General features: G+C 48.8%; 1 protein-coding gene across 1 annotated transcript in view; it reads right to left on the reverse strand.

The window, feature by feature from the left end:
- The window catches only part of MELTF (melanotransferrin), a 51,432-nt gene extending 36,371 nt beyond the window's left edge, over positions 1-15,061 (reverse strand). Inside the window, exons 1-4 of the mRNA XM_038748785.1 lie at positions 14,989-15,061; positions 14,096-14,250; positions 3,451-3,550; positions 2,806-2,988 (exon numbers count right to left, since the gene is read on the reverse strand). Of these exons, the coding sequence (XP_038604713.1) occupies positions 2,806-2,988; positions 3,451-3,550; positions 14,096-14,250; positions 14,989-15,061 (511 nt within the window). The remainder of the gene's footprint in view (positions 1-2,805; positions 2,989-3,450; positions 3,551-14,095; positions 14,251-14,988) is intronic.
- Between the last annotated feature and the right edge of the window lie 290 nt (positions 15,062-15,351).

Here is a 15,351-nt window from a genome sequence, read left to right on the forward strand (position 1 = left end):
GCATTTATTAAGTGCTTACTATGTGCAAAGCACTGTTCTAAGCGCTGGGGAGGTTACAAGGTGATCAAGTTGTCCCACAGGGGGCTCACAGTTTTAATTCCCATTTTACAGATGAGGTAACTGAGGCACAGAGAAGTTAAATGACTTGCCCAAAGTCACCCAGCTGACAACTGGCAGAACCGGGACTGGAACCCATGACCTCTGACTCCAAAGCCTGGGCTCTTTCCACTGAGCCACGCCGCTTCTCATGAGGTTGGAGGTTGGACAGAGTCCATGTCCCACATGGGGCTCACAGTCTTAATCCCCATATTACAGATGAGATAATTGAGGCACAGATCTCTGGCTTTGGAGTCAGAGATCATGGGTTCAAATACCGGCTCTGCCAACTGTCAGCTGTTGGACTTTGGGCAAATCACTTCACTTCTCTGTGCCTCAGTTACCTCATCTGTGAAATGGGGATTAAAACTGTGAGCCCCCTGTGGGACAACTTGATCACCTTGTAACCTCCCCCAGCGCTTAGAACAGTGCTTTGCACATAGTAAGCGCTTAACAAATGCCATCATCATCATATAGAGACGGTCCCTCCCCAACAGTAGGCTCACAGTCTGGAAGGGGGAGACAGAGAACAAAACCAAACATATTAACAAAATAAAAAAAAATAGAATAGATACGTACAAGTAAAATAGAGTAATAAATATGTACAAACATATATACATATATACAGGTTAACTGACTTGCACAAGTTCATACACCAGAGAAGTGTGGGAGACAGAATTAGAGTCCAGGTCCTCTGACTCCCAGCCTGTGCTCTTTCCACTGGATTATGCTGGCTATTTTCCCTTTCTCCCCACGGACTCAGAGTTTCATCAGGAACCTACTGACCTCTCCCCAAATCCTTAGTCTTAGGGCCCGAAAACATGCTGCGGTAACTGTTTAAGCCAAGAAACAGAGCACGAGGGGAAGGCAGTCGCTTAGACGCTGACACAGGTCGGTCGGGGTGTGGAATAACTGCTCCTGATGCTGTGGGAACCTAAATACCTCAGTACCACTTTGGCTCGGCTGGAGTCTGGAGTGGAGGGCACTGAGGGGGCCCGGAGCTGCGAAGCTGGGCAGGGATAGGGAAGCACGGGTTGATCAATCAATCAATCAATCGTATTTATTGAGTGCTTACAGTGTGCAGAGCACTGGACTAAGCGCTTGGGAAGTCCAAGTTGGCAACAGATAGAGACAGTCCCTATCCAACGGTGGGCTCACAGTCTAAAAGGGGGAGACAGAGAACAAAACCAAACATACTAACAAAATAAAATAGAATAGGTATGTATAAGTAAAATAAATAGAGTAATAAATATGTACAGACATATATACATATATACAGGTGCTGTGGGGAAGGGAAGGAGGTAAGATGGGGGGAATGGAGAGGGGGACGAGGGGGAGAGGAAGGAAGGGGCTTTTAGACTGTGAGCCCACTGTTGGATAGGGACTGTCTCTATATGTTGCCAATTTGTACTTCCCAAGCGCTTAGTACAGTGCTCTGCACATAGTAAGCGCTCAATAAATACGATTGATGATGATGAAGGGGCTCAGTGGGTTGATGCCCACGCTCGAGTCACCAGGTTGCCCAGCAATGGTTGTGGCGTTGGGCAGGTGGTGGAGGAAGCGGGGGCTTGTGTCTCAAGCTCAGACTAGCTCCAAAATGCCCCCACAAAGCTCCTGTGCAAATCTCGCTGAGATGTACCTGGAGGGAGAAGCGGAACTTATGACGTCCCTCCTTCGCTCAATGCCTGACTTCCACCCCTTCAAAGCCACACTGAAGGCGCATCTCCTCCAACAGGCCTTCCGTGATTAAGCCTTCATTTCCTCTTTTCCCACTCCCTTCTGCATCGCCCAGCCCCGCAGCACTCATATCCATATCCATAATTTATTTATATTAACGTCTGTCTCCCCCTCTAGACTGCAAGCTCTTTGTGGGCAGGGAATGTGTCCGTTCTATTGTTGTGTTGTACTCTCCCAAGCGCTTAGAGCAGAATCAAGGTCACCCAGCTGACAAGGGATTTGAACCCATTACCTCTGACTCCAAAGCCCGGGCTCTTCCCATTGAGCCACGCTTTCCCAACGAGTTTACAGTCTCACCCCTAACATGGACTGTTAGGTGGTTCTCAGCCTTGTTGGAAGAGTTCACAATAGGTCAGAACTACTGTCTGAGCCCCCTCCTCCCCCTCCCCATCCCCCCCGCCTTACCTCCTTCCCCTCCCCACAGCACCTGTATATATGTACATATGTCTGTATATTTATTTATTTTACTTGTACGTATTTATTCTATTTATTTTATTTGGTTTACACGTTTTGTTTTGTCGTCTGTCTCCCCCTTCTAGACTGTGAGCCCGCTGTTGGGTAGGGACCGTCTCTATATGTTGCCAACTTGGGCTTCCCAAGCGCTTAGTACAGTGCTCCGCACACAGTAAACGCTCAATACAATTGATTGATTGACCGTCTCTATATGTTGCCAACTTGTACTTCCCAAGCGCTTAGTACAGTGCTCCGCACACAGTAAGCGCTCAATACGATTGATTGATTGATTGATTGACCGTCTCTATATGTTGCCAACTTGTACTTCCCAAGCGCTTAGTACAGTGCTCCGCACACAGTAAGCACTCAATAAATACGATTGAATGAATGAGTCCTGCAAACAGTGAGCGCTCGATAAATATGATAGATTGATTCCTCCGAAGGTCCGAGCAGGGTGACCGATTCCCGTTCCCCGAAATGCCCCATTCTGGTCTGGGCCCCAGCCCTGCCTCCTCTCACCTCTGGGGATGTCACAGCCCATCACGGACAGGCGGCCGCTCTCCACCAGGTAGCCGACGGGGACATTCCAGCCCACCGTCCGGTTGATGCCCGTGTGGCAGGACTTGGTTCCTCTCAGGCTGTTGATATCCAGCGAGGAGTTCCTCCTGACCACGGCCACGGCGTAATAAGAGGTGCCAACCTCTAGAAGGAAGGGGTGGAGGGTGGGTCCAGAGCGGTTTCAGAGGCCGACCGTCTCGGACAAGGCGAGGGCCGGGCGGGATGAGGCCGGGGCTCACGGCAGAGGGCCCGGAGGAGCCGCTGTCGCGGCCTGCGGTTGGGCTTTGGGGCCAGCTGTGCAGGCCACAAGTGGATGTGGGGCAGGGTTAGAGTCTGGCCCTTCTGGGGAACACCAGTGGGAAACCAGGATTTTGTGGCTTAGCCGCTTAGGTCGAGATTATCTAGAAACTCAGGCCCCCACTCCCAGCCTCTCCTGGATCCCAACAGAAACCTTTCGGGAGGCCCTGGGAAAAGGTGCCCAAGGGAAATGGTTGTGGGGTGGGTGAGCTCGTCAATCCCAGGCTGGGGAGCCCAAATTTCCCCGGGGTCAGACCTCTCCCAAGCTCCAGGGTGATCCCACTGACCAATCCTCCCCTTGCCCTTTACCTTGGTCGTACACTTCCCCCACCACAGGCTTCAGATCGTACTCCTTCCCGGCCTCGTAAATGGCTCCCCCATCCAGGGTGATGGCGTCCGCCTTGTTGGCCTGTTGAGAGAGGAATCCCCCCGCCCCCACAGCACAAACACACACACAGTTAACGCCCGTGGCCTCCGGCTTGGCTGCTGATCCAGCCAGGACGATCAGTGACCCCCCCTGCCAGGCCTAGTTATTAAGCCCTGGTCCATGTGGGGCTCAATCAATCAATCAATCGTATTTATTGAGCGCTTACTGTGTACAGTAAGCGCTTGGGAAGTCCAAGTTGGCAACATATAGAGATGGTCCCTACCCAACAGTGGGCTCACTGTCTAAGAGGTTGGGGAAGCAGGCATCCCATCCCCATCTTACAGATGAGGACAATGAGGCGCAGAAAGATGAAGTGATTTATCTGAAGTCACACAGCAAGCTAGTGAGCAGCGGTGTGGCTCGGTGGAAAGAGCGCGAACTTGGGAGTCAGAGGTCATGGGTTCTAATCTCGCCTCATGCCACTTGTCAGCTGTGTGACCTTGGGCAAGTCACTTAACTTCTCTGGGCCTCAGTTCCCTCATCTGTAAAATGGAGATGAAAACTGTGAGCCCCATGTGGGACAACCTGATGGGACAGCCTGATTACCTTGGATCTCCCCCAGCGCTTAGAACAGTGATTGGCACATAGTAAGTGCTTAACAAATACCAAAATTATTATTATTATTAGTGGCAAAGCTGGCATTAGAACACAGGTCTCCTGGCTCCCCATCCCATGGTCTTTCCATTAGGCCACGCTTCCTTTTATTCCCATTTTGCAGGTGAGAAAACCAGGGCACAGAGAGGTTAAGTGACCTGCCCAATGCCACACAGAGCAGGTCTATGGAGGAGGAAGGACTGGAACTCAGCTCTCCTGATTCCCAGGGCTGGGCTTTTTTGACCCCACTACCTCCCTGGCTTTACCTAATTCTCCCTTTGACTTGAGCCTTGGCTTTCCAAGCGAAACACAGGCATCGAGGATCGAGTCACTCGCCACACTTCCATCTCCTCTCCCAAATACCTGCAGCCTCACTCCACTGAACAGCCTGTGTGTGTTTGCCAGTCTGGGAGAGGCCTCTGCGGCCATGTAACATAAGATAAAGCAATCAGGAATCAAGGTGTACCAAAAAGGTGATGTCTCGGGGCACACGAGTTTTTCTCTCCAAAACCCCTCCTCTCAGCACATTCCTAGAACATTTCTCTGGAAGGTTTCAGGTTTGTATGAGGGGCTCAAATAGAACCAGGTCCATTTTCCTGGTACTAAAACTGGGGTCCAGGTGGTTAAGAGTCCTACAAATTAGGAACACAGGAACCTCTCAGCTGCAACATCAAAAATCAGGTAATAATAATAATAATAATGGCATTTATTAAGCACTTCCTATGTGCAAATCACTGTTCTAAGCGCTGGGGGGATACAAGGTGATCAGGTTGTCCCACAGGGGGCTCACAGTCAATCCCCATTTTACAGATGAGGTAACTAAGGCCCAGAGAAGTTAAGTGACTTGCCCAAAGTCACACAGCTGACAGAGCCGGGATTTGAACCCATGACCACTGACTCCAAAGCCCGGGCTCTTTCCACTGAGCCATGCTGCTTCTCTCCCATGTGAGGGGTACACCGTCCCCATGTCCCCAAGAAACCAGTCGGGGGGACTTCTTTCTAACAGCTGTTCCTTGAGGTCCATGGGCTCCTGGCCCATTCCTGAAATGACCAACTGGGCCAAGATAATCCATTTTACAGGATGAATCCTCCCTCTCTGGCCCCTCAACTCCTCAACACGTGGGCCCTTCACTCCCCACATCTCACCCTCTTGGGCAAGCCAAACGTGAAGGTGGAAGGCCCCCACGGACGCTCTTTGATCGGGGCCCTTTTAAGGGCTGATCAGGTGTCTGCTAGCAGTGCAGTTCCTCTGCCCCGGCCCCGGCCTCCTCTCAGAAGGGCCAAGGATCCATAGCTCACGAAATCATAAAACCAAAGTCCGGCTTCCACTACTCACAACCCCCTAATCTCCGACCGGTCAGCTGAGTGGCAGCGCAGAAGAACCAGGCACCAAAACAATTAAAGCTGCGTGGAAGAAACTCAGGTAGAACTGCTGCTCCCAGATAGACCCATCTGACTCCCCTGAGGACTCCTTCGGAAGTCCCTTCACTTCGTCCCGCTGCTTTCCTCACTGGCTTTGAGCGGCTACTGGTTTCAAGCCGGGGGCAAGGAAGGAGCTGCTTGGAGCCAACCCCGGACCAGAAGGGTTCAGTATCCCAGTGCACCAGTTTGTGGAGGGTTCAAGAGAAAGGTGGGCCAAACCCCTTTCCAAGATAACCCTCTCCATCTCGCTCTTCCTGGTGTAAAAGCAGACCACGCAGCCTTCTATTGTTAGATTGTGCAGCCCCACTGAGGGGCCAGGGACCTGGTCTAATTCCCACCTTTGCATTCTCTTCCAGTGCTTATAGTTCAGGGGTCTGCACACAATAAGCACTTACTAAATACTATTTCTTCTACTGTATCCCGGAAGGTTTGTTTGACTGGGCGCCTGCATACTCCTTCTCATTATTCCATCAACAACTGGGGACATTGAATTCCCCACTGCGGTCCCCCATTGCTCTCGCCTCCTCCTTCTCTAACTCCTACTGACCTCAGGAACCACTTTGAGGCCATCACACATATGTTGCCAATTTGTACTTCCCAAGCGCTTAGTACAGTGCTCTGCACATAGTAAGCGCTCAATAAATACGATTGATGATGATGATGATCACACAGGAAATTTACCAAGAGACATCTTGGCTCCTGCTGGCTTTGCCGCTCTCCATTCCCGCATTCTCCTTCCCAGCTGTTGTCTCAGGAGAAAGCTTCACGTCCTGCTTTTTGAATCTAACCCCTTGACTGGGTCATGGATCTTACTCTCTCTCCCCACTCCAAAACACTTGTTCCCACTCTTTTCCCCTCTTTTCCTGCTATCTGCAACTTCATAATTTTCTCCGGCTCTTTTCCAGCTGCCTTCACCCATGCTTTTCTCCCCAATAGTGAAATACCTTTCTCTTGACCACTGAACCCTCCATCTATTATCTCAGCTCCCTGTTCCCATTCCTGCCCAAGCTGTTCGGATGGGCTATGTAGCCCCACTGGCTTTCCTTTTGACCCCTCATCTTTTAGACTGTGAGCCCACTGTTGGGTAGGGACTGTCTCTATATGTTGCCAACTTGTACTTCCCAAGCGCTTAGTACAGTGCTCTGCACACAGTAAGCGCTCAATAAATACGACTGATTGATTGATTGATAGAGACCACACTCCCTTCGACGCTTCCTTTTGACAGCGCTTAATGAACTCCTGAGCCTTCTTGACTCCTTTCTCTGCCAGTGAGGACCATTTCCTTTTCTTAGACCCACGGCTCCACTGACGAGGCACTCTTGCATAGTCTGGCGGATAGAGCACATGCCTGGGAGTCCAGAAGGACCTGAGTTCTAATCCCGCCTCTGTCACTTGTCTGCTGTGTGACCTTGGACAAGTCAATTTACTTCTCCAGGCCTTAGTTACCACACCTGTAAAATGGGGATTAAGACCGTGAGCCCTGTGTCTGCCCTGATTAGCTCATATCTACCCCAGAGCTTAGAACAGTGCCTGGAACATAGTAAGTGCCTAACAAATACCATAATTACTATGATCTCTCTGATATTCTATTTATTTTATTTTGTTAGTATGTTTGGTTTTGTTCTCTGTCCTTTTAGACTGTGAGCCCACTGTTGGGTAGGGACTGTCTCTGTATGTTGCCAACTTGTACTTCCCAAGCGCTTAGTACAGTGCTCTGCACACAGTAAGCGCTCAATAAATACGATTGATTGATTGATTGATCAGGCTCCGTGGCTGGCCCCACCTTTTAAATGCGGGCGCCTCACAAGTCTTTATTCTGGGCCTTCCAATCTTCTCGCTCAATACTCATTTGCCTCAAGTGAGTTCATCCAGCACGAGAAACAACGTGGCCCAGAAGGGAGAGCACAGGACTGGGAATCAGGAGGCCTGGATTCTAATCTTGGCTCTGTCACTTGCCTCCTGTGTGATCTTGAGCAAGTCACTTCACTTCTGTGCCTCAGTTTCCTTATCTGTAAAAATGGGGCTTACATACCCGTCCTCCCTCCCCCTTAGATTGTGAGCCTCGTGTAGGACAGGGAGTCTATCACACCTAATTATCAAGTACCTACCCAAGTGATTAGCACTTTAGACTGTGAGCCCACTGTTGGGTAGGGACTGTCTCTATATGTTGCCAACTTGTACTTCCCAAGCGCTTAGTACAGTGCTCTGCACACAGTAAGTGCTCAATAAATACGATTGATTGATTGATTAACAAATAACACAGTTATTATTATTACCACCCCCCTACGCAAGATGACTCAGAAACAGTGTGGCTCAGTGGAAAGAGCACGGGCTTTGGAGTCAGAGGTCAGCGGTTCAAATCCTGGCTCCACCAAGTGTCAGCTGTGTGACTTGGGGCAAGTCACTTAACTTCTCTGGGCCTCAGTTCCCTCATCTGTAAAATGGGGCTAAAATACCCGTCCTCCCTCCCCCTTAGATTGTGAGCCTCGTGTAGGACAGGGAGTCTATCACACCTAATTATCATGTACCTACCCCAGTGATTAGCGCTTGGCACATAGTAAGTGCTTAACAAATACCACAGTTATTAATATTATTACCACCCCCCTACACAAGATGACTCAGAAGCAGCGTGGCTCAGTGGAAAGAGCACAGGCTTTGGAGTCAGAGGTCAGCAGTTCAAATCCTGGCTCCACCAAGTGTCAGCTGTGTGATTTAGGGCAAGTCACATAACTTCTCTGGGCCTCAGTTACCTAATCTGGAAAATGGGGATTAAGACTGTGAGCCCCCCGTGGGACAATTTGATCGCCTTGTAACTTCCCCAGTGCTTAGAACAGTGCTTTGCACATAGTAAGTGCTTAATAAATGCCATTATTATTATTATTATTATTATTATGTTCTTCACCTGCTCTGACCCCTCTCATTTACCTCATAATCTCTCATTCCCTCCTCCTTTGCCTAGGATGTCTCCATATGGATAACTCTAAACTCAATACGGTGAAAACTGAGCCCCTCATCTTCTCTTCTAAACCTCTTCCTCCTCATTCAATCGTATTTATTGAGTGCTTACTGTGTACAGAGCACTGTACACAGTGCTTGGGAAGTCCCAAGTTAGCAACATATAGAGACGGTCCCTACCCAACAGTGGGCTCACAGTCTAGAAGGGGGAGACAGACAACAAAACAAAATGTTAAGCACCACCTCCACTTTCCCACCATGGCTGACAGCATCACTATCCTCCCTACCCTAGAAACCTCGGCCTTGGGGTCACGTTTGATTCCTCTCTCGCTTTTTATCTCCGACATTCAGTCTGCACACTAAGTCCTTTTGGTCCATCCTCTACAATATTTCCCAGATCTGCCTCTTCACCCTGGTCACTTCCTGGAAGAATTATCCCATTAGTCATTGATTAACTGATTGATCATTGTCTTTATCAGCTTCCAGCCCTTCCCCTCTTCAGCCTATAGCACACACAACCGCCCATTTCCCTCCATTCAGTCATTCAATCGTATTTATTGAGCGCTTACTGTGTGCACAGCACTGGACTAAGCGCTTGGGAAGTCCAAGTTGGCAACATAGAGAGACGGTCCCTACCCAACAACGGGCTCACAGTCTAGATGGGGGAGACAGACAACGAAACAAAACATGTGGACAGGTGTCAAGTCATCAGAATAGTGATAAAGCTAGATGCACATCATTAACAAAATAAATAGAATAGTAAATACGTGCAAGTAAAATAGAGTGATAAATCTGCAAAACATGTGGACAGGTGTCAAGTCATCAGAATAAATAGAGATAAAGCTAGATGCACATCATTAATGAAATAAATAGAATAGTAAATACGTGCAAGTAAAATAGAGTGATAAATCTGCAAAACATGTGGACAGGTGTCAAGTCATCAGAATAAATAGAGATAAAGCTAGATGCACATCATTAATGAAATAAATAGAATAGCAAATATGTGCAAGTAAAATAGAGTAATCAATCTGCAAAACATGTGGACAGGTGTCAAGTCATCAGAATAAATAGAGATAAAGCTAGATGCACATCATTAACAAAATAAATAGAATAGTAAATATGTACAAGTAAAATAGAGTAATAAATCTGCAAACATACAGAACACTTCACCCCAGGTCTATGGCTCTGCCGATGCTCTCTTTTTCTTGCTACCTCACAACTCACACCCTTCACTCCTCCCAAACTAATCTCATTCTCGACTCTCCTGTCTCTGCCCCAGTGAGCAAGTTCTTCCCACCATCTAAAACCCTCTCTAAATTTGAAAAACCACATCCCCTCCACACCCTAAAGTACTTTTGGCATTTTCGTGAGCTATGCGGCATGCCGCCTCCTCAAAGAGGCATTCCCTGACTAACCCCAACCTCCCAAGTCATAGCACCGGCACCCTCAACAGTTGTGTACATCTATGAGTTTCATCTGCTTCTCCGACAACCGACATAGACTGTGAGCCCACTGTTGGGTAGGGACTGTCTCTATATGTTGCCAACTTGTACTTCCCAAGCGCTTAGTCCAGTGCTCTGCACACAGTAAGCGCTCAATAAATACGATTGATGATGATTGATGATATCCAACAGTGGTATTTGATGAGAGCCAACGGTGCTGTATTAAGTACTTAGGAGAGTGTAATGGAAGCAAATTACAGGAACCCCGACCTCAAAGGCCCTGTAGTCTAGAGGGGGAGACAATAATAATAATAATAAAAATAATGATGGCATTTATTAAGCGCTTACTATGTGCAGAGCACTGTTCTAAGCGCTGGGGAGGTTACAAGGTGATCAGGTTGTCCCCCGGGGGGCTCACAGTCTTCATCCCCATTTTACAGATGAGGTAACTGAGGCCCAGAGAAGTTAAGTGACTCACCCAAAGTCACACAGCTGACAACTGGCAGAGCCGGGATTTGAACCCACGACCTCCGACTCTTTCCACTGAGCCACACTGCTTCCCAATAATAATGACGGTACTTGTTAAGCGCTTACTATGCGCAAAGCACTGTTCTAAGCGCTGGGAGGATATAAGGTGATCAGGTTGTCCCACGTGGGGCTCACAGTCTTAATCCCCATTTTATAGATGAGGTAACTAAGGCACAGAGAAGTTAAGTGACTTGCCCAAAGTCACACAGCTGATAGGTTTCAGAGAAGGGTTAGAACCCATGACCTCTGACTCCCAAGTCCGGGCTCTTTGGGCAAGTCACTTCACTTCTCTGTGCCTCAGTTCCCTCATCTGTCAAATGGGGATGAAGACTGTGAGCCCCCCCGTGGGACAACCTGATCACCTTGTAAGCTCCCCAGCGCTTAGAACAGTGCTTTGCACATAGTAAGCGCTTAATAAGTGCCATCAATCAATCAATCGTATTTATTGAGCGCTTACTGTGTGCAGAGCACTGTACTAAGTGCTTGGGAAGTACAAGTTGGCAACATATAGAGACGGTCCCTACCCAACAGTGGGCTCACAGTCTAGAAGAGGGAGACAGAACAAAACAAAACATATTAACAAAATAAAATAAATAGAATAGATATGTACAAGTAAAATAAATGAATAAATAATAAATTAATAATCACTTATCATAAATCACCATTATTATTACTTCCCCTGAGCCACGCTGCTTCTAGACAAGCAGTCAGCAAGTTAAAGACAGGAGCAGGAGGAAGAACACCACCAACTTGCTGTAGATACTATTCATTCATTCATTCAATCAATCGTATTTATTGAGCGCTTACTGTGTGCAGAGCACTGCACTAAGCGCTTGGGAAGTCCAAGTTGGCAACATATAGAGACGGTCCCTACCCAACAGTGGGCTCACAGTCTAGAAGGGGGAGACAGAGAACAAAACAAAACATATTAACAAGACAAAATAAATAGAATAGATATGTACAAGTAAAATAAATAAATAATCACATCATAAATCATTATTATTATTATTTCCCCTGAGCCACGCTGCTTCTAGACAAGCAGTCAGCAAGTTAAAGACAGGAGCAGGAGGAAGAACACCACCAACTTGCTTTAGATACTATTCATTCATTCATTCAATCCATCGTATTTATTGAGCGCTTACTGTGCGCAGAGCACTGGACTAAGCGCTTGGGAAGTCCAAGTTGGCAACATAGAGAGACAGTTCCTACCCAACAGTGGGCTCACAGTCTCGAAGGGGGAGACAGAGAATAGAACAAAACAAAACATATTAACAAGATAAAATAAATAGAATAGATATGTACAAGTAAAATAAATAAATAATAAATAAATAAATAATCGCTTATCATAAATCATCATTATTATTATTTCCCCTGAGCCACGCTGCTTCTTGACAAGCAGCCAGCAAGTTAAAGGCAGGAGCAGGAGGAAGAACACCACCAACTTGCTGTAGATACTATTCATTCATTCATTCATTCAATCCATCGTATTTATTGAGTGCTTACTGTGCGCAGGGCACTGGACTAAGTGCTTGGGAAGTACAAGCCGGGGATCCCTCAGTTTCAGCGGTCACCACTGACGGCTGGTTCTGAGGCAAATCCAAAAGAAGAACAATTACTTCTTGTTGCAGTAAGAAGCCAAATGCAGCAAAGCGGATTCTGCCAAGTGGAATCGGGCAGCAGGGTAGGATGGGCACTGGTGTGCCACCTGGCAGAATGGCAACACCACCAGAGCAGAGCCATGGGGAGGGCACGGCCTTCCAACTTGGGCACCATGCCCCCGCACCCCAGGCAGGTAATTCCTCTCTCTACATCTCCCTTTTCCCAGCCGGTTAATGCTGCTTCATTAATGAGGTTAATGAAGTCTTCTAGATTGTGAGCCCACTGTTGGGTAGGGCCTGTCTCTATATGTTGCCAACTTGTACTTCCCAAGCGCTTAGTCCAGTGTTCTGCGTACAGTAAGCGCTCAATAAATACGATTGATTGATTGATTGATTGATTGAAGTCAATCCACCTGGCAGATGGCACGGGCCTGCGATGGGGCTCTGGGCTTCGGAGCATCTGTGGCCAGAATCCCAAGCCCAGGCCGATCTCCCAGACCAAACGTGGAGGCGAAGAAACACCTGCTCCCTGAAACGTGGGCCGTTTTCCCTTTCGTTTATTTTACCTGCTCGGGCTGAAATGATGCCAGCAACCATGGCTGGACTCGTCACCCCCAAGAGCGGTGACGTTTCCCTTCTCGGGGTCCCAGCGAATGCAACCTCCCCTCAGGATCCAATCCCACCTCTCAGGGCTGGTCAGCCTTGCCCGATCGTGACCACTTGGGTCAGCAGGGAAATTTTTCCCCCTTTGGGAGAGCTCAAGGCAGCAGGGGGAAGGGGGACTTAGCATGGGACGGACGAGACTCTGGAACGCCGAGGCCCAGGAGTTGAGAGACTTCTTGCCCCCTATCTGTACCTCGGTTTCCCCCATCTGCGATATCTGACCTCCCTGAGGACTTTACAGGGCTGCACGGAGTAGCCTGCCTATCGGCACTCCAGCCCTATCACCAAAAAGGGTAAAACTGTCAATCCCAAAGTGAGATAAGCTCATTTGCTGATCACTAGGCATGTGATTGGGTTATATTCTCGTGCGCAGAAATATTCCCCGCTCTTGACTGCCCTCATTTCTTCCCAGCTTCTTCTGATTAATGATAGCATATTAAGCGCTTACTATGTGCAAAGCACTGTTCTAAGCGCTGGGGAGGTTGCAAGGTGAACAGGTTGTCCCATGGGAGGGCTCATATTCTTGATCCCCATTTTACAAATGAGGTAACTGAGGCACAGAGAAGTGAAGTGACTTGCCCCGAGTCACCCAGCTGACAATTAATGGAGCTGGGATTTGAACCCATGACCTGTGACTCCAAAGCCCGGGCTCTTTCCACTGAGCCACGCTGCTTCTCTGATTCTGATTCAGGTTCAGTGGGCCCAGTATAAAAAACTCCACCGATGGGCTAGCGGGCTTTACCCGGAGCTGCTTGGCTCCCCACTAAAACTTGAAGAAACACCAGTTGAGACCAGTAGTTGACTCTTGAAACTTAGAGAAAGAGAGAGAGAGAGAGAAAGAGAGAGAGAGTGTGTGTTTGGTAGACAGGAAAGGAAGACAAAGAGCAACTTTCTGCTAAAATCATCTCCTCCTTGCCACCCACCCCCTTCTCCCACCTTCTTCCCCTCCCAGCTACTGTGAGGATTCCCCCCGATCCCGCCACTCTGAGGAAGCTCCTACTGAAGGAATATGTTTCCCTGTAACAGGTGAGCTTCTCTGCTGATCCTATCGTTGGGCCCGGCAGGGGAATCACTCTCCTTCTAGTCAACAGTGAGCCCACTGTTGGGTAGGGACCGTCTCTATATGTTGCCAACTTGTACTTCCCAAGCGCTTAGAACAGTGCCCTGCACACAGTAAGCGCTCAATAAATACGATTGAATGAATGAATGAATGAACAGGGCCACTGTTGCACTGGGGCAGAGGCTAACGGAGCCCTGGGGGAGAGGTGGCAGGGCCAAGAGGGAGGTGAAGGAGGAACAGCAGGAGGAGGAAAGGCAACACTCACGGCGATGAGGCGGACGCAGTCATCGGCGGAGGCCTCCTGGACGCAGGTGAGGAGCGGGTGGATGGCGGCTTCCTTGAAGGCCCTGCTCATGTCTTCGCATTTCTCCTGCTCCGACTCTGAGGTGGTGCACCAACGCACTTCACTCAAACCGAGAGCTGCAGCATTAGGTGACAGAGGAGGGAGAGTGAAGGAGCTATGCTACTCCACACCCGCCCTCAATCCCGTGTTCACCCCAGAGGTGGATTGAGGCCTGGATTCGGGTGGGGGGGTGGGCCATCTCCACCCTTAGCCCTCTCAATAGTCCAGCAGTATCCCTGCAATCCTCTTGAATGGTTACCTTAACCTGGGGTGGTCTCATCCACTGGCCAAGGACACGGCGGGAAGGAAGGAGAGGAGTTAAAGTCACATGTGATGCCTCTCTCTCTCTTTCCCTTGTCTTATGCTATTGAGTTAACTCCGACCCATAGCGATACCATGGACCCATCTCTCCCAGAACGCCCCATCTCCACCTGCAATCGTTCCAGTAATAGTTTTCTCGGTAAAAATATGGAAGTAGTTTACCATTGCCTCCTTCCACGCAGTAAACTTGTGTCACCACCCTTGACTCTCCCCCATGATGCTGCGGCCCTGCACGGGTGAATTTTGACCTGTAGCAGATTGCCTTCCACTCGCTAGCCACTGCCCAAGCTGGGAATGGAATGGGTAGGCCTCTGCTTGACTCTCCCTCCTGTAGCCGAGGCTGGTAGAGGACTGGAAATCAATCAATCAATCAATCGTATTTATTGAGCACTTACTGTGTGCAGAGCACTGTACTAAGCGCTTGGGAAGTACACGTTGGCAACATATAGAGACAGTCCCTACCCAACAGTGGGCTCACACTCTCCAGGTGTGACCCTGAGAGGGCATCTCTCTTCCTACTGGTTCCCAAACTCCTAAATCTATTAGCCCTACTTCCAAGGTTCCCATCAGTCCCTATGTTCCGCATCCTTTCTTCATCACAAAAGCTACCCCGAATTTCAGTCCAACTCCTGCCTAATATTTCAGCAGATCTTTTCAGGCCAAAAACCGAAGGAATCCGTGGAGGTCGGGGAAGAGGTGCGACCCTGAGAGGGCATCTCTCTTCCTACTGGTTCCCAAACTCCTAAATCTATTAGCCCTACTTCCAAGGTTCCCATCAGTCCCTATGTTCCGCATCCTTTCTTCATCACAAAAGCTACCCCGAATTTCAGTCCAACTCCCGCCTAATATTTCAGAAG

Source organism: Tachyglossus aculeatus, chromosome 7 (assembly GCF_015852505.1).
Source record: "Tachyglossus aculeatus isolate mTacAcu1 chromosome 7, mTacAcu1.pri, whole genome shotgun sequence".
In the NCBI taxonomy this organism is placed as follows: domain Eukaryota; kingdom Metazoa; phylum Chordata; class Mammalia; order Monotremata; family Tachyglossidae; genus Tachyglossus; species Tachyglossus aculeatus.